Below are 20,870 nucleotides of genomic sequence, written 5' to 3'. Positions count from 1 at the left end.
GGATGTACGCCCCTCCTTGTGGTTGTAGCCCCACCTTTGGATGTAGCCCCACCTAGTTAGGTGCTGTAAACCAATTAGCTGAAAGACCAATATTCCTTTACCCTCTCATGTAATGCCAAGGCTTGGAAAATCCTCTTGCAGTTTTTCCTTTATAACCTCCCCCCCTTTACCTAGACCTGGGGGTTCACTCTCCTATCCTGTTCCATGAGGAAGGTTTTGTGATCCAAGCTTGAACGCTTGAATAAAGATTCTAATGGGGTTCCATTGGAGTTGTGGTTTCTGGTGGTCTCTTTGGGGTTTTTGCAATTGGGGCACAATAAAGGCGCAGAAGGACAGCAGAAAAGAGGACCATTAGTCTCAGCCAAGAGGTAGAGTTCCCAAGGAACGGAATGTGGTGGAAGGACAGCTCCCGCAAGGAGCAAGCATCAGGGCTAAGATGAGTCCAAATTGCAGTATTCTTGCTGAGATTGTATTGTGTGTCTTTCAGAACATCCTAGAATAAATTGATAGGTTCTCTTTTTAGAAGACATTTCCTTCCTATCTGCATCTGGGCCAGATATATTGCATCGTAGACCTTTGTTACCAACTGTGCAGAGGTATCTGTCTGTTTTATAGATTGGCTGCTTTCAAATCATAGACTTCTTCATTGACTAGCTGAATCATCCATATTGACTTTAGTTTACTGGGTGGTGTCTGCCTCTCAGCCTTAAACTGCTCCACATAAACATCCTGCCCCGATACTTTCAAATAAATATCATTTTTGCTTTCAGTCTCTATTCCTCCCTTTGGTTTTTCTTTCATCACAGAGAGTAGTTCTGTCTCCTTAGCCGCTGCTCCACAGAAGATATACTTACTCTATAGTGAATGCTCACACAGTCAGAGCCAGGAGCTGGGAAAGGAGCTGGTTGTAGTGGACAGGGCAGGGGGCACACACACTACTTGTACAGTCTCTTTAATTCTTAATCAGTGACTTGCTTGCCTTTTTCTTTTCTCCATTGCGTCTTTGTCCAAAATAGCTTCCTAGGATCTCATTATGACTTTAAAATGCAGAGTACATTACCAAATGTTATTTATAAAAATGCTATATTGTTTTACTGTTTTATTCAGTACTAGGCTCCTTTGAATTTTAAATCAATAAGAACTGAAATTATAGAAAATATATGTATAAGTGTAAAACAATTTTTAAGTGTTTTTTCTAAATCTTATACTGACAAAGAGTTTTATAATTATAGCTAATTTTGACAATTGTGAACAAGTACATTATAGATACCTAAATCTTAGGGTTTTTTTTTTCTATTAAGAGTAAAGCCATCAGAACAAATACTTAGTAAAAAAAAAAGTTCTTTGCATATCAGTCTTTACTATACATCAGCAAATACACAAGCACTGAAAGACACTAAGCTGCCTAGTATCTATAAATCTATTGCCTAGTTACTTTTCTACTGATGTGATAAAGATTCATGGTCAAGACAATTTATGAAAGAAAACATTTAATTGGAATTTGCAGTTCTAGAGGGTGAGTCCATGGTCATCGTGACAGAAAGCACGGCAGCAGAGGAGCAGGCTGGTGCTGGGGCAGTAGCTAAGAGCGTACACCTTCATCCACAAGCATGAGGCAGAATGAAGAACGTGGGAAATGGTGTGACAGGCTTTTGAAACCTCAGAGCCCTCCCCGAGGGACACGTCTCCTCCTGCAAGGCCACACCTCCTAATCCTTCTCAAATATTTCCACTATCTGGGGACCAAGTATTGGGACATGTTAGCCTATGGCGTCATTCTTATCCAAACCACCATATTCCACTTCCTGGTTCCTCATAGGCATGTGGCTATGTCATAATGCAAAAATGCATTTATTTCTACTTCAAGAGTTCCCATAGTCATTCACACGCTCAATACTGTTTAAAAGTACATGCCTTCTGAGACCCAAGACAATCTCTTAATTCCAATCTCCCCTAAAAACAAAAAGCAAATTACATATGTCTAGCATATAATGGCACAGAACCCATATTACTTACTATTCCAAGAGGCAGAGTGAGGAAATGTTGGCTCAAAAAAACTCCAAATCGTATAGTTCTATGACTGATGTCAAACAGTTTAAATGGCTTTGCCCTTCTGGCTTCACTTTTCTCTGGTTCCGTTCTGTCTGCAGCTCTCCTTGGCAGACATCACATAGCTTTCATACCACTAACATCCTGGGGCTCTCCAAGGCAATCCAGGATTCACTCGCTCTGTTATGGTTTGACCGCCCCCCCCCCCCCAAGAATAGCTATAGCCATTTTGTTCTATGCCTGCCAGCTATTTCATATTGTTGTAACATGCTGTCCAGTCATTGACACAGAGAAGTGACTTGGCTCAAGGACATGCTGACCACATACCCTGTTTTGTTCTGAGATCAGTGATCATATGGTTTGTGTGGTAACTCACAGCCCACAAACAGCCTCTCAGGGCCTCCATGCAGGGACTCCTTTCCAACTCACCTGGCCTCAGTGGCTCTCCTTACCTGAAAAGGAATACTCCACATCCTGTTTACTGGTACATCCTTTAGAATGCTAACTCAGAACTGTTTGGCCAGTGCTGCCAGTGGGATGGAGCCTGTAAATTGCAGGCTTAACTGGGTGGGTCTTGCAAGAGAGAACCACTGCCTTCACTCCATTTTGCATCTGACCTCTCCTTATAGATTTTAACCCAAGCTCTGGTTGCAATATTAAATTCTACAGTGCTTTTTTTTTCCCCTTCAAACTGTGTATTTTTTGCCTTGCTTGCCATTTTTCACTGTAGACCTGCATAAGAATGATTAATAACCATGCAACAGAATCAATGCTAGGTTGTCTTGAAATCTCCTCTGCTAATGAAATTAGTCTAAAACTTCTCAATTTAGGCTCAGACAGATTCTTAAGACAAGAGAAGAAATTGGACATATTCTTTGTCAAAAACACCAGAAGAATGGTCTCTAGCCCAGTTGCTAATAGGGAAACTTCTAAGCTGGACCTCCATAGTCTACATTCCTCTAGCATTCTTGTCTTCCAAGCTCCTATTAAGAAGGCCCAGTAAGGGGCTGGAGAGATGGCTCAGTGGTTAAGAGCACCGACTGCTCTTCCTGAGGTCCTGAGTTCAAATCCCAGCAACCACATGGTGGCTCACAACCATCTGTAATGAGATCTGATGCCCTCTTCTGGTGTGTCTGAAGGCAGCTACAGTGTACTCATATACAATAAAATAAAATCTTAAAAAATAAATTAAAAAAAACACACATGAGAAAAAAGTCTTAAAAAAAAAAAAAGAAGGCCCATTAAGCTTACTTACAATAACCATTTTCTTAGTCTAAAGTTCCAAAGTCTCCTACATTCTTCAAACCAAAACACAACACAACACAACACAACACAACAAAACATGGTCAGACCAATCATAGCAATAGCCCACTTCCTGGTATGAACTTGTCTTATTTTTTTCTATTGCTGTGCTGAGCTAAAATCTGGTTCCCAATTGCTTCTTGATTAATAAAGACAGTAGAAGCTAATCGCTGGGTGAAGGTAAAGAGGCAGGATTTTGGGTTCCCAGGAGGAAGAGGAGGGAAAGAGATAAAGGGTTTTTTTCTGAGGGGGGACAGTCTTTGGAGAGAGGAGCTCTAGAACCGTCTAGGTCAGGGCTACTAGAACCGTTGGCAGCCTCTGCCAGTAATCTAATATAGCACAGCTGATGAGTTTAGAGCAATAGATAGATTCTTTGCCCAGCACTTGTGTTATCTTGCTGGCTTTAAAATATTAAAACTGCCTAGTATGGCGCCATTTGTGGAGACTCAGGTGGGGAGGAAAAAGGACAGCCGGTGGATGTTAGAGGCTTGGCAGAGCTAGCTGTGGGAGTTGGGTGAGACAGCTGTTGCTGGCACTGGGCAAGGAGCTAGCACGGATTTTTAACATTACATGTAACACACCGTGACCAACTTATAAAAGAAAGCATTCAATTTCAGGCTCATAATTCTAGGGGGTTGGAGTCCATGGTCATATGGTGGGAAGCATGGCAGCAGGCTGGTGGTGGGCACGCAGGAAAGCAGGCAGCAGGCAGCAAAGCAGGAAAAGCAGGCAGGCAGGCAGGCAGGCATCAGGCAGGCAGGCAGGCAAGCAGGCAGGCAGGCAGGCAGGCAGGCAGGCAGGCAGGCAGACAGCATGCAGCAGGCAGGCAGGCAGGCAGGCAGCAGGCAGGCAGGCAGGCAGGCAGGCAGCAGGCAGGCAGGCAGGCAGGCAGCAGGCAGGCAGGCAGGCAGGCAGCGGGCAGGCAGGCAGCAGGCAGGCAGGCAGGCAGCAGGCGGGCAGAGTGCTGTAGCACTCACCACTGAATTACTTCTTCATCCACAAACAGGAGGAGGAGGAAGCTAACTGGGAATGGAAAGAGCTTCAGAAACCACAAAGCCCTTCCTCAGGCTTCCACATTTCCCTCAACATGACCACAACTCAACTGTTCCCTGACAGTTCCACCAACTGGAGATCAAGAGTTCAAATACATGAGCCTTTGAGGGACATTCTCATTCAGAACGCAACTATTGTGTTAGAGAAATTATTCTAATAATAGTGCTGATTGGTAAGAGGAGGGCACGTTTCAGAAGTTGAAAGAGAGATACAAAGTCAGAAGTCTCAGCATGAGTATGCTAGCATTTTTTTAAAGGAATGTTTTGCATATTTGGTCCTGCATACCTGAGAGAAAGGGGAGAATCAAGAGTTAGGATGTAGATGGGATGTATGTGTGCTCCTAAGTTCATTTTGAAACATATTCCGCAATATGGTGACACTGGAAGCCTTTTGAAGCTGATTAGTTCATGAAGTTCTGATTCTGTGAATGAGACTGAATCCCTCTTAAAGAGATGTGTGTAGGGCAGCACACAACCACTGTATCTCCAGCCCTGATGTATGTACACATACGTGAGAAATTTAAATTTTTTACTTTTAATTAAGCATAAATGTATGCTTGTGTATAAGGGGTTCCCTATGACTTCTGACTCTGAAGTCACAGCAGGCAGGCAGCAGTCTAGGAACTACAAGATGCACCCTCCCCCAAGTTGTTGGCATCTTGACTGCGGACTTCGAAGCCAAAATTTTTTTTTAAAGATTTATTTATTTAGTGTATATGAGTATACTGTAGCTGTCTTAGACACACATCAGATCTCATTACAGATGGTTGTGAGCCACCATGTGGTTGCTGGGATTTGAACTCAGGACCTCTGGAAGAGCAGTCAGTGCTCTTAACCGCCGAGCCATCTCTCAAGCCCCCAAAATTTTTTTACTAGAGATTTCTACCAAAGACTTAAAAGAGATTGAAACTCAAACTCAAAACTTGTTTCCCCAAATTAGAAAGATGGGACTAGTAGATTTATCCAGAGAAGTTTATGTAATAAAATGAAATCAAAGGTGTCAAAATAGGAAGAAAAATAGTCCATTTGCAGATATATGATTTTATACATAATTATATACTTGGTATAGGGAGTCGCCAAGTCATCTCCCTACCACCTGACATCTCTGCCCCAACTCCCTTTCTTGTTGTCTTTACTACATTTTCACAATTCATCAGCTTTTCTAGAGGTCTTAAGTTGGTTCCCAGCACCCATGTGGGGCAGTGTACAACCACTTGTAACTCCAGCTCCAGGGTATCTGATGAGCTCTTCTGGCCTTTATGAGGACTGGAACGCATACAGCATATGCATACACATAAATAAGGAATTTAAACCTTTATGCAGCATATGCATACACATAAGGAATTTAAACCTTTATGCAGCATACGCATATACATAAATAAGGAATTTAAACATTTTATTTTCAATTATGTATAAATGTATGTGACTCTGTGGGTGGGTTGCTGGTGTCTTAAGGGTCCTCGCTGAAACTCTAGTTACAGCTGGTTATGAACTGCCCAACATGGGTGCTGGGAACTGAACACAGGTTTCTTGGAAGAACAGCTAGAATTCTTAACGGCTGAGCCAACTCTCCAGTCCCGAACAGCTAGAATTCTTAAATCACTGAGCCATCTTTCCAGCACTGTTTTAATAAGAAGGATTTGTATATGAAAGATTTTGTATAGATATAAAACTATGTACATTATATATGAAAGATTCATATTATATATGCACTTTATATATGAAGGATTCATATATGAAGGATGTGAATATTATATATGAATCTATGCATACATATAATATATACATGAATCCTTACATATGAAGGATTTTGTATAGATGCAAAACTATGCACATTAAATACAACTGTATGACTTTTCTCTAATCAGAATTTGGTTACCGTAAATCTTGAACTCAGCTATAACACCTAAACTTGTAGAAGAAAAGTTTTTCTTCCCTATGATACTTTACCTGTTTCATATTGAATTGTAAGCACTCTTTATATGTGCTTGGTTTTTGGACTCTTTTGCGCTGTTAAAGAAATATACAGGTTTTGAGGTATTTCTTCCTCCTCGCCAACTTTCCCCCTCCTTCCTTCTCTCTCCATTTTTAATGACATATAATCTTAAGCCAGTGAGGACTTAAATTTTGTTGTAATTGACTTTTTTTAATGTATTGTGGCCCCTCCCACTTCCACTGCATGCATGTATAGCTCTGATTTACATGTCTACACCTTCAATCAACCTCAGGCATGTTTTTATGATGGCATAAACCTTTATCTCCCGCGGAGAGACTGTAATGCTCCTGAATGAGCTGACTTTGGATTCCTGATGGACGAAGTCTAACAGTCTCGCAGGCGTTCTAGGCCTCTCGGTTCTGTAGAGCTTTCCCCAGACTCTATACCTTATTGTTATGAACTTTTCAAGGCTTCACTCAGTAAAACAAAGCGTTTTATAAAGCATATATTCTTCTAAGATATAAAAGAAAATCTGTTGTGTAAAAACACAGCTTGAACACTGAAATGCATGTTTAATAGTTACCCACCACGGTTTACATACACTTATCTGAAAATTACAGGACAATCTGTGCATGTCACAGTCATATCACTACCCATTTGAGAACAAGTACACATAACCATATATTCAGTTACATCAGTGTAACACACAAGGTCTCTGTTTGCTTCAAGCTTCTCAGTTAAAAGGAGACATTAGATAAATAAAGTGAAAGTCCACAAGTTCATCATTAGCAATAATAAATAAGGAAAATTGTTTTGACATGATTAACATTTTGACAACCTTGAGTTACACTTATAGTATTCTATTTCCAAGAAATCATAAATTTACAAGGGTCACTGTCAGGGTGAAAATACATATTTTTTTAATTCTCTAAAAATGCTATTAGGATTTGATATTATTTATTTTTCACATATATGACATGTTCTAAAGTAAAAATATATGTGGGCAATTCTGTGTATTGTGCAGATTTAAGAGAGGGCATGGTTTGGGAGCCGACAAACCTGTGTTCAATTACTAGCATTGTTCCTAGTCCATGCTGTATGATGCTGGTCAATTACCTCTTGGTGCTGGAACTAGGATGCAAATTAAAAATGTATCGTGAATACTAAATGAGTATGAATTTACTTCTGTATTTTTCACAGGGTGGGAATAATGAAATATCGCAATCTTACATTGCAATTTAGAAATCCAAAAAAATTTGGTGAAATAGACAAAAAACAACTTATTCTGAAAAACTGCACTTTTAATAAATAAACATCAGGAATAAAATTTCCTAATAAAGCTTAATGCCTACTCTATCCTGATTTTAAAGTAAATACGAAAATATGATAAAATAGTTAGTGATTAAGGACTTTTGGCTTTATTTTGTGCTGCTGATACAAAAATAATGGCTATATTTAAGGCTTATCATGTGATTGTAGTTGCCCTGAACCAATATCTAGTCTCGGTACCATGACACCAGTTGACAGACCCCACTGTCCTCAAGGACCACAACAGAGCCCTCACGACACCTCACAGAGAACCAATCATGACCTCCTTTCTGAGTGTAAGCAAAGCTTTACATGGTGCCGTGTGACAGCTCTGTCCTTTGACTTTAGATGAGCCATGTATACAATCACAACCCGTCTTTTTCATGCTAAGTACATGATGCTTAGAAGAAATGGGACTCCAGAAATTTAAATTTATATGGTCACAAGGAACAAGATAGTCCATCTAGCAGTTCTCGAAAGCGTAGACTCCTATCTTTTTTATTTCCCAGCCTCCCTCCAAATGTGACTAAAAGTCCCCTCTTACAGGGCCTTTGTCCTTACCCAGCCTCACACCCGTCCTCAGCCTTTACATTGAAGCATTACATTTATGAACGCCAACTTGCATAATTAAGTTTTGGGTTTTGTGGCCTTAACTTCTAGCTATACAGAGTTCTTTCACTTTCAAATATCCTGCCTTGTTTAGCACAGACCTGTGTACCTCTGTGTAAATGTGGCATGCCTGTGTCTGTGTGTGTGCACACATGCACGCCTGCATGTGTCTACTGAAGGAATAAAAACCTAAAGAACCTGGGTGTTTGCAGAGTAAAAAATTACAAAACTTGACAGAAACAAGAACTGCTGGTATGGATGGATCTGATTTCCAAAAGTAGACCTCTTTGGTCTACAATGTTAATAATAAAAAGGTAGTGGGAAACTGTTTTAAAAACTTTTATGAAATATTCCAAAAGGCTTTTTTGATAAATTATTATTATTAAAAGCACCAAACCCAAACATCTTGTGTAGTATCACTCAATAGTGGCTTAATAAGTTTTTATGACATATGAACATAAACTTTTTGTTTAAGACAAAGAATACTGAAGAGGAACAGGTGTTGTGAATCAGGATAAGAAGGCCATTTGCTCTAGTTAATACATAAGAGATATATTGCAATAAATTTAAATATTCTTCTGTGGTACATATACATGTTATATTAATTAAAAGAACTGTTTACACCAAGATGTCAGAGATATCAGGAGTTCTTTGGGTACTGTAAAACATGACACAATAGTGAAATTGCTATTTAAGCAGAAAAAAATTTGTTTATAGTATCTATTAATACTAAAATAGGATATAATAAAAAATTATTATCAATATGTTTATTTTCAAATTGCCTGACAGTGTCCTTTTAAGAAATCTGACAATTTATATATAGGTAACATACATTTGAATTTCATGTTCATGACTGAAAATATTACTTGCACAATAACAACAACAGTAGCTTTTCACTGAAGTGCTCTGCAATTTACATTAAAGCTTTGCAGTAAGACACAAATCCATTGTACTGTTCATTCCTTAAATTATATAGCATGTTATGTGCCTTATACTTATATAAAGAATTAACAATAAAAAAGGAGAAATACAATCACAAACATGGGCTGTTGTAGCTGTCATTCTAAATGCTAGTTTATACTGAGTTCTACTTTATTTTTGAACCCAAGAAACTTTATCTTTAAATAAAATCCGGAGATAAAATGAAGTTTACAGTGTAAGCATAGAGCCCCCCCCCCCCAATCATTTCCCATACCATTTCCCCTCAGTATCTAGGGAAATAAACTATGGGGCAAGGGCAGCTGCTTGTGCTGCATAAGTGCATCCTTGCTGCCTGGAGCACCCACAGCACGGTCAGAACACACTCTGAAAGACAGCACTGGCCAATAACAAGCTTTCTTAAGTGGCTTATTCCTTGGAGAAAAGAAAAAGATACTAAGCTCAGACTGTTTATTTTTTCTTCCTCCTTAATCCTCTTTTTCTCTAACATACAATGGTGATATTAAAGCACTTTTTGAAATGCTCACTAGTAACTTTCCAACAACACAGGGGAACTGGGTTAATTTATACAGTTAATATAAACAAATGACCAGTGTAGATACTAGGGTGAGGTCCTAGGATTTGTTACACGGAGAGCTAAACTTGCAAGAGATCTCATGGCAAAAGTAGACACTTTGTGGCATATCCCAGCTTTTGAAATATAGTTAGAAGCTAAACGAAACAGCCTTTCAGCACCAAAGGTATTGAAGTGCCCAGGAAGCACCTTCTCCACAAGACCTCTGTCCACCAACTCTATGAGACGTTCACAAGTTCCAACATAGTCACTGATCCTGCTGTATGGGAGCCAGTCAATCAGTGATCCATCATACACGACGTCACCACTGAAGAGTACCTTGCGGTCTTTATCATGTAAGCAAATACTGCCTCTGGAGTGACCTGGCATGTGCATAACAGTGAGCTGTCTGTCGCCAAGGTTGATCACATCCCCTAAAATAGAAACAGAAGTTACCAATAAATACCTGACAGGCTACTTGATGTTAATCATTGACAAAAGCAGAGGAGCATTAAAGGGTTTCAAGGAAACTTGAAGACAACATTAGCTTTATTTTCATGTTATGTTTCTCTCCTCTCTCTCTCTCTCTCTCTCTCTCTCTCTCTCTCTCTGTGTGTGTGTCTGTGGTGTGTATGTGTGCCATGTGCTGTGTATGTATGTGTATAAGTGTGTGTGTGGTATGCGTGTATGGTGTGCATGTGTGTGCATATGTGGTATGTCTGTATGTGTGGGATGTGTGTGGGCATGTGTGTGTATGGTGTGTGTGTGTGTGTGTATGTATGTATGGTGTGTGTGGTGTGTGTGTGTGGTGTGTGTGTTTGTGGTGCGTGTGTGTGTGTGGTGTGTGGTGTGTGTGTGGTGTGTGTGGTGTGTGCGTGGTGTGCGTGGTGTGTGTGGTGTGCGTGGTGTGCGTGTGTGTGGTGTGTGTGTGTGGTATGTGGTGTGTGTGTGTGGTATGTGGTGTGTGTGTGTGTTTGTGGTGTGTGTGTGGTGTGTGGTGTGTGTTTGTGGTGTGTGTGTGTGTGTGTGTGTGTGTGGTGTGTTTGTGGTTGTGTGTGTGTGTATGTGTGTGTGCGCGCGTATGTGTGAAACTGGGGAACTGCCACAACTCAAAGTCAGCTTGGGCAACAGTGACTTTCAAGTTACCCTGAGCTACAGAGTGAGAGTCTACCTCAAAAAAGACCAAAATAGATCAATAAATAACAAAAACAAGAGAAAAGTAACCAGAGTACAGAAGACCAAAACACATTGATTAATTTAATATAACTGTCACATAAGAAACACTTTATACACAGAGAGATAGCTTTTTAAAATTATATTTGCCTATAATGCTAATACATAAGACAAATTTCAATAAATTTAAAGGAATAAAATGCAAAATATACCTTCTGACCACAATATAACTAAAATATTATTAGAAATAGCACAATTAGAAATAAGAAGCAGGGGTTGGGGATTTAGCTCAGTGGTAGAGCACTTGCCTAGCAAACGCAAGGCCCTGGGTTCGGTCCCCAGCTCCGAAAAAAAAAGAAAAAAAAAAAAAAGAAAGAAGAAGCAGATAATTTAGAGTGCATCTTAAATAACAAAAACATTAGAAAATTAAAGAGACAGCACGTATGCATATGGGAAATAACCACAGAGGCCAGCACCATACTTCTCCCCAGCTTAGGACAGCAAAAAGGAAGTAGGAAGGATCCTGGGTTGAAGTAATTTGAATGAAATCAAAACACATCAAAATTTGTGGAAACTGGTAAAGCAGTATTTAAAATTACTTTAAATGCTTGTTTTATAAAGCATTAAGTATGTCATCAATTCCAAAGATGCTGCCTTAAGATGATAAGAGCAAACAAACATACATATGTATTTAGGAAGACACAATAGCTGGCTGGGGAGTTGACTCCATCACAGTGCCTGCCACAAAAGCAAGAGGACCTGAGGGTTGATCTTCAGCACACATGTAAGAAGGCTGGGTGTGGTTGCATGCACTGGTAACAGGGCATATGACGAGGAGAGACAGGAAAGCCCCTGGAGTTTCTAGCTAGCCACACTAGTCAACTCATGAGCATCAGGTTCAGTAAAAGGCCCTGTCTCAAAAGATAAGGTCAAGAACAATAGAGGATACTTCATGTTGACTACTGGCCTCCATTTATATATGTAAGCACATGCACATTTAACACACATACACGTAAAGAAGTTTTAAAAGAATGCTAATAAGGAATATAGGGAGTGGGGCCAGAGAAATGGCTGAGCCACTAAGAGAACCTGCTGGTCTTGCAGAGGACATGGCTTAGTTTTTCAGCTCTTACACAGCAGCTGTAACTTCAGTTCCAAGGGAGCACACACTCTCCCTGTCCTCGCACCAGGTATGTAGTGTACATGCTGACAAACATTCAAATAGCTAGAATACAAACAAATAAGTCACTTTTAAAAAGAGCATAAAAAAAATAGAAAACAAATGTCATTAGAGAAAAATCAGTAAAGCTAAATTGGTTTTTGAATAATGTAACAAAATGAATATACCCTTTGCTAAGCAAATAAAAACAAAAATTGAAGAAAGGCCAAATTCTCAGAATGAAGAATGAAAGGAGGGAAGACAGCACTGAGTGATTAAGAAGCACAGGAGCCTGGCACCCATTCATATGTGACAAAACAGAGAAGGCTCAGACCTCTCCTCGCTGACCCTTGCACCAGGATGGCTCCAGTACTCAAAAACTCATCAAACTGCTTCTCCTATACATTATTTTCTGCTGTGTTGGTAGTGTTATCTTGCTATTTGGGTTTTTGAAATTTTGCTGTCTCATAGGATGTGATTGAGACACATCCTAAACCCAGGAATCCATTAGATAAAAGAAGGAACTGAGATATGAAAAAAAAAAAAGGAAAAATAATCTAGTCAGTGATTTAGAGCCTAGACTCCCCAAGTCTAAATACAGTGACATCCAAGAATGTCGCACATTTAGAGTCTTACACAGACATGACTAGAGACCTATTATGGTCAAGATGACAAAAACACAGAACAATATTAGAGCTGTAGGAGAAAGGTGCCGGCTGACACAGAAAAGCAAACACATGAGTAACATTAGACCACTCAACAGAAATAAATGTCATGAGAGCTTGAATGATGTAGTCCAAGCCCTGAAGGTAAACAATGTCTAACAAAGATATATTGCAAGGTTCTCTTTTAAAATCAGTGGATAAGGATATTCTGAAAAATACCTTAAAAGAAATTCATTACCACCAAACCAGCACTGCAGAATATAGATAAATTAAAATCAGAGAGAAGAAATGCAGTATCAATCATAACACAGGAGAGATTACATTCATGAGAAAGATGGACGAATGAAAGCAAAAACAGGAAATAATGAATGCTATCCAAATTAGTCAATTCCTACCTTAATTAATACATGGGATAAAGAAAATAACAAAGAACAACATAATCAAACCAGAAAGCAACCAATGAAATGACAGAAATCACCAAACCGTACATACTAACTCTAAATGTAAATGGCATTAACTATATTTTAAGAATCTGTACTAGCTGATTGAATTTAAAAAAAAAAATGAGACTTAACTATATGTTGCCTAAAAGAAACACAGCTCACTTGGCAAACACACAGACAAGAGTGAAAGGGCTAGAATCAACTCCCCCTCAAATGGAAACACCGAAGATGCTGGTACAAGCCAAAATTAACCAGAAGTGATAAAGCAGGTCATTACCATAGCAGAGAAGACAGAATTATTTGTATGCATCAAATATTGGGGCACTCAACTTATCCAACAAATATTAACAGACATAAAAAGAGAAGCGGATCCTCATAAGGGAAGAGTGGACAGCATTATATATCACTTACCTTTAGAGAGGTCATTCATACTAAAAGTCTATAAAGAAATGTCAGTCTATACTATATGCCAAATAAATGATAATAGAATATTAATCTATTTTTTGCACACATTCTAATGAGCAGGTCATGAAACCTTCTCTGACATAAATCATATTTTAGCCAATAATGAAAGAGTCTACAAATGAAAAAAATTACAACTTATCAAATCATAATTGAATAAAACTAGAAATCAATAACAAGACAAAATAATAGAACTATACAAACAAATGGGGAACTGGATACCATGCTTATGAATGACCAGTAGGTAACAGGCAATATAAGGGAAAATTTTTTTAATTATAAATTGAGGATCCTTCCAGTTTTGATCTGCAACCCAGAGCTAAACTTGTGCCTCAGCTCTCCACAAAACAAACATGCCTAGAGAGAGCTAGTCTCCCAGGAGTGTTGCTATACCTAGGATCCAGGCTCATAGGCAGGCTCATAGGCTCACAGAAGGGATGAGCTACAGTCAGAGACAGCAAGACTAGCTAAACCAGGGATAAGCAGATGGCAAGAGGCAAGCATAAGAACATAAGCAACAGGAAGCAAGGCCACTTGGCATCATCAGAACCCAGTTCTCTCACCACAAGTCCTGGATACCCCAACACACTGGAAAAGCAAGATTTTGATTTAAAATCAAATTTCATGGTGTTGATAGAGGACTTAAGGAAGAACATAAATATCTCCCTTAAAAAAATACAGGAAAACACGTGTAAATAGATAGAAACCCTTAAAGAGGAAACACAAAAGTCCCTTAAAGAATTACAGGAAAATACAACCAAACAGGTAAGGAATTGAACAAAGCCATCCAGGATCTAAAAATGAAAGTAGAAACATACAAATCACAAGAGGAGACAACTCTGGTGATAGAAAAACTGGGAAAGAGATCAGGAGAAATAGACTCAAGCAACAGCAACAGAATATAAGAAATAAAGGAGAGAACTTCAGGTGTAGAAGATACCATAGAAAACATTGACACAATGGTCAAGCAAAATGAAAAATGCAAAAAGCTCCTTACACAAAACATCTAGGAAATCCAGGACACAATGAGAAGATCAAGCCTAAGGAACATAGGTATAGGAGAGAGTAGAAATTCCCAACTTAAAGGGCCAGTAAATATCTTCAACAAAATTATAGAAGAAAATTTCTCTAACCTAAAGAGAAGTCCATGAACATACAAGAAGCCTCCAGAAATCTAAATAGACTAGGTGAGAAAAGAAACTCCTAACTTCACATAATAATCAAAACACCAAATGCGCAAAACAAAGAAAGAATATTAAAAGCAGTAAGGGGAAAAGGTCAAGTAACATATAAAAGCAGACTTATCAGAATTATATCAGATGTCTCAACAGAGATTCTAAAAGATAGAAAATCCTGGGCAGGTGTCAGACAGACCCTAAGGGAACACAAATGTCAACCCAGGCTACTACATACAGGTATATTCTCAATTACTATATATGGAGAAACCAAGATATTTCATGACAAAACCAAATTTGAACAATATCTTTCCACTAACCCAGCCCTACAAAGGATAATAGATGGAAAAAACTTCATCCAAGAGAATGAAAGAAATTAATCTTCTTTCAATAAACCACAAAGAAGACAGCCACACAAACATAACACCACTTCTAGCAACAAAAATAACAGGAAGCAACAACAACTGGTCCTTAAAATCTCTCTGCAGTCAATGAACTCAATTCCTCAATAAAAAGACATAGGCTAACAGACTGGATACAGCACTTTGCGGCATACAGGAAACACACTTCAATGACAGACAGATACTACCTCAGAGTAAAGGGCTGGAAAACATTTTTTTTTTCAAGCTAATAGTCCCAAGAAACAAGGTGGAGTAGCCATTCTAATACCGAATAAAATCGACTTTCAACCAAAAGTTATCAAAAAAGATGAGGAAGGACACTTCATACTCATCGAAGGAAAAATCTACCAATATTGATCTCTCAATTCTGAACATCCATGCTCCAAATTAAAGGGCACTCACATTCAGAAAAGAAATTTTATTAAAGCTCAAAGCACACACTACTCACACAATAATAGTCAGGGACTTCAACACCCCACTCTCACCAGTGGACAAATCAAGGAGACAGAAAATAAACAGAGACACAGTGAAACTAACAGAAGTTATGAACCAAATGGATTTAACAGATATCTATAGAACATTTTATCTTGAAACAAAAGAATATACTTCTTCTCAGCATCTGATAATACCTTCTTCAAAACTGACCATTTAATCAGTCATAAAATAAGCATCAACAGATACAGGAAGATTGAAATAATCCCATGCATCTTATCAGATCACCATGGACTAAGGCTGGTCTTCAACAACAAAAACAACAGAAATCCCACATACACATGGAAGCTGAACAACATTCTACTCAATGATAACTTGATCAAAGGAGAAGAAAGAAAGAAATTAAAGACGTTTTAGAATTTAATGAAAATGAAGGTACAACATATCCCCAAAATATGGGATACAATGATAGCAGTACTAAAAGGAAAGCTTATAGCTCTGAGTGCCTCCAAAAAGAAATTGGAGAAAGCATATACTAGCAGTTTAACAGCATATCTGAAAGCTCTAGAACAAAAGTAAGCAAATATACCCAAGAGGAGTAGAAAGTAGAAAATAATCAAACTCAGGGCTGAAATCAACTGAGTAGAAACAAAGAGAACTGTAAAATGAATCAACAAAATCAGGAGCTGGTTCTTTGAGAAAATCAACAAGACAGAAATACCCTTAACCAGAGTAACCAGAGAGCACAAAGTATCCAAATTAACAGAATCAGGAATGAAAATGGAGACATAACAACAGAAACTGGGGAAATTCAAAAAGAATCATACGATCCTACTACAAATGCCTATACTCAACAAAACTAGAAAATCTGAATGAAATGGATACTTTTCTAGACAGATACCAGGTATAAACGATAAATCAGAATCAGATAAACCATCTAAATAGTCTCGTAACTCCTAAAGAAATAGATGCAGTCATTAGAAGTCTTCCAACCAAAAAAAGTCCAGGACCAGATGGATTTAGTGAATAGTTCTATCAGACCTTCAAAGAAGACCTAAAACCAATACTCTTCAAACTATTCCACAAAATAGAAACAGAAAAAAATAGTACCTAGTTTGTTCTATGAAGCCACAGTTACACAGAAACCAAAACTACACCATCCACCTAAAACCTGACAAAGAAAGAGAATTTCAGAAGAATTTCTCTTATGAAAATCAATGCAAAAATAATAAAATTCTTGAAAACTGGATTCAAGAACACATCAAAATGATCATTCACCAGGATCAAGTAGGCTTCATCCCAGGGACACAGGGTTGATTCAATATATTGAAATCCATCAGTGTAATCCACTATATAAACAAAACTCAAAGAAAAAAAAAAACCCACATGGTCAGCTCATTAGATGCAGAAAAAGCATTTGAAAAAATTCAAAATCCCTTCATGTTAACTCTTGGAAAGATAAGGAACTCAAGGCCCATACCTAAAATAGTAAAAGCAATATATAGCAAACCAGTAGCCATCCTCAAACTAAATGGAGAGAAACTTGAAGCAATCCCACTAAAATCAGGGACTAGACAAGGCTCTCTCCCTATCAATATAGTACTTGAAGTTCTAGCCAGAGCAATTAGATAACAAAAGGAGGTCAAAGGAATACAAATTGGAAAGAAAAAGTTAAAATATCACTATTTGGAGATGATATGATAGTATACTTAAATGACCCCAAAAATTCCACCAGATAACTCCTACAGCTTTAAAAACAACTTCTGAAAAGTGGCTGGATATAAATTAACACAAAAGAAATCAGTAGCCTTCCTCTGCTCAAAGGATAAAAGGGCCAAGAAAGAAATTAGGGAAACAACAGCCTTCACAATAGTCACCGATGATATGAAATACCTTGATGTGACTCTAACAGGTCTGTGAGGATGGAAAGGTCTCCCATGCTCATGGATGGGCAGGATTAATACAGTAAGACTGGCCATCTTGCCAAAAGCGATCTACAGATTCCAAGCAATCCCATCAAAATCCCAACTCAATTCTTCACCGAGTTAGAAAGAGCAATTCTCAAACTCCTTTGGAATAACAAAAAACCCAGGACAGCAAAAACTATCCTCAACAATAAAAAACCTTCAGGAGGAATGACCTCATCCCTGACCTCAAGCTATATTACAGAGCAATTGTGATTAAAAACTTCATAGTATTAGTACAGAGACAGGGGGTTAGGTCAGTGGAATAGAATTGAAGACCCAGAAATGAACCCACACACCTATGGTCACTTGATCTTTGACAAAAAAGCTAAAACCATGCAATGGAAAAGGATAGCATTTTCAACAAATGCTGATGGTTCAGCTGGGGTCAGTATGTAGAAGAATGCAAATTGATCCATTCTTATCTTCTTGTACTAAGTTCAAGTCCAAGTGGTTCAAGGACCTCCACATAAAACCAGATACACTGAAACTAACAGAAGAAAAAGTGGGGAAGAGCCTTGAACACATAGGCACAGAGGAAATTTTTCAGAACAAAACATCAATGGCTTATGCTATAAGATCAACAATTGAAAAATGGGACCTCACAAAATTGAAAACATTCTGTAAAGCAAAGGACACTGTCATTAGGACAAAATGGCAAGTAACAGATTAGGAAAATATCAATCCTATATTGGAAAGAGGGCTAATATCCAATATATACAAAGAACTCAAGAAGTTAGACACCAGAGAAGCAAATAATCTTATGAAACATGGGATACAGAGCTAAACAAAGAATTCTCAACTGAAGAATCTCAAATGGATGAGAAACACCTTAAAAAAATGTTCAACATCCTTAGTCATCAGGGAAAAACAAATCAAAATGACCCTGAGATTCTACCTCACAACAGTGAGAATGGCTAAGATCAAAAACTCAGGTGACAGCAGATGCTGGCGAGGATGGGGAGAACGAGGAAATACTTCTCCATTGCTGGTGGGATTGCAATCTGGTACAACCACTCTGGAAATCAGTCTGGAGGTTCCTCAGAAAATTGGACATCATAATACCTGAGGACCCAGCTATACCTCTCTTGGGCATATACCCAAAAGATGCCCCAACATATAACAAAGACACGTGCTCTACTATGTTCATAGCAGCCTTATTTATAATAACCAGAAGCTGGAAAGAACCCAGATGCCCTTCAACAGAGGAATGGATACAGACAATGTGGTAAATCTACACAATGGAATATTACTCAGCTATCAAAAACAGTGACTTTATGAAATTCATAGGCAAATGGATGGAACTGGAAAATATCATCCTGAGTGAAGTAACCCAGTCACAAAAGAACACACATTGTATGCACTCAGTGACAAGTGCATATTAGCCCAAAATCTTGGAATACCTAAGAAAAAATTCACAGATCACATGAAGCTCAAGGAGAAGGAAGACCAAAGTATGCAGGAAGGACCCTAGGGCCTTTCACCAGCTTACATCCACCCACCTTGGGCAAGGATAGGTTAGATTCCAGTTTCCTGCCTCCCGCCATGGCTAGGCATTCTCAATCCACAGGAACATTCTTGAGTAGAACATTCCCAGAATGATCTGACTGATGCTTGCTAGCCAATAGATTTAAAGGTTAATATGCTTAGCCTATAAGTTAGAAATGTAACCTTTCTGAGGTAACCTGTGCCCTTAAAAAGTATAAGAGCTACTTCTTTTTTTTTTTTTTTTTTTTTGGTTCTTTTTTTCGGAGCTGGGGACCGAACCCAGGGCCTTGCGCTTCCTAGGCAAGCGCTCTACCGCTGAGCTAAATCCCCAATCCCAAGAACTACTTCTAATAGCCATTTGGGGTAACTTTCTAGTCACTTGCCTCTAGGGACTGATTGAGGACTGGAAAATAAACCTCTTGGTTTTGCATCAATCTGTCTGGGTGTCTCACTTGGGGTGTCCTGAAGTAAGTACCACTGACCACGTGTCTGGATTTTACACTGGGGGCTCATCTGGAATTCGAGGAAACCCCCGAGGGACCACGGACTAGACTGATGGGAGGGAAAAGACTGAGCTCAGCAACGGTCTGCTTGTCTCTCTGTCTTTTGCTTTCACTTTTGGCTCTCAAGCAGGGTGTTGGCTGGAAAGCCTCTGGTCTTGCGCAGTCAATTGCGTCAGGCAGACGTGCCTTAAAGCTGAGATTATAGGGAGTCAGGACCCTCCAGAACCCCGGGAGTCAGGAGGACTCTGCTCCTTTTGGAACCTGCTAGACTCGATACCTGCGGGAGCCAGCCAAGTTGCCTGATTACGTGATTTCTATGCTCCAGGCAGGGAGAATTGTCTTTAGAACCTGGTGTCTGCCTGTGGAGGAGGAGGAGCAGAGAAAGAGAAAGGAAGAAGAAAGGGAGATGAAAAAGGAAAAGCAATAGGAATTTACAGAGAATCTTAGCTATAGTAGTTAGGGAAAGCAGAGAAGAGACTCCAACCAAAGAGAGACAGAAAACCCCTTGAAAAGGACCAGTGAACATATTACAAGGAGAGGGACCACTGGGCCCGAGTGCCCCAGCAAATGGAAGCCAGGGGCAGGAAATCCCAGGTCTTCAGAAAAGCTCCCCAAACAGCAAAGGTGTTAGCCCTGGGGGAAGACAGCAATTAGGGAGGATGGGGTTTGAACCCCCTTCCCAAATCCATGGAGGGTAGCAATGGAGGGGAAGAGTGGAGGGGAAACCCACTCAATTGTTGGTGGACACAGGGGCTCAACACTCGGTCCTCCTCCAAGCTGATGGCCCCATTTCCAATAAAAAATCTTGGGTCCAAGGAGTCACTGGCACCAAAATGCAATCATGGACTACCTGAAGAACAGTGGACCTATGGGTGGGCTGGGTATTCCATTTATTTATGATCATCCCAGACTGTCCTTACCCTCTCTTAGAGCAAGACTTAACTCTCCAAGATGGAGGCCTTGATACACTTCTTGCCCGATAGGCCACAACTAACTGGTCTAAAAGGAGAGCCCACATACGTACTGACTACCAGACTAGATACTGAGAATACATTATTTGAAACCACCTTTACTCAGAACCAGGACTTGACTTGGTGGTTGGAAACATTCCTATCAGCCTGGGTGGAAATGGCAGAGATGGGCAAAGCAAAATGTCCTGCCTCCCACCCCAACCCCTGTGGTAGTAGAACTCAAGGCACAGGCTACCCCAGTGTCTCTCAGTCAATACCCTGTGTCTCAGGAGGCACAAGAAGGAATT

At 39.4% G+C, this 20,870-nt stretch overlaps 1 protein-coding gene across 1 annotated transcript in view; it reads right to left on the bottom strand.

The window, feature by feature from the left end:
- Positions 1-8,961: 8,961 nt before the first annotated feature.
- The window catches only part of Mblac2 (metallo-beta-lactamase domain containing 2), a 42,807-nt gene continuing 30,898 nt past the window's right edge, over positions 8,962-20,870 (bottom strand). The window contains exon 2 of the mRNA NM_001108934.1: positions 8,962-10,181. Coding sequence (NP_001102404.1) covers positions 9,796-10,181 — 386 coding nt within the window. The 3' untranslated portion in view covers positions 8,962-9,795. The remainder of the gene's footprint in view (positions 10,182-20,870) is intronic.

This window comes from Rattus norvegicus, chromosome 2, assembly GCF_036323735.1.
Source record: "Rattus norvegicus strain BN/NHsdMcwi chromosome 2, GRCr8, whole genome shotgun sequence".
NCBI lineage: Eukaryota > Metazoa > Chordata > Mammalia > Rodentia > Muridae > Rattus > Rattus norvegicus.
This window is presented reverse-complemented; position numbering and strand designations above follow the sequence as displayed.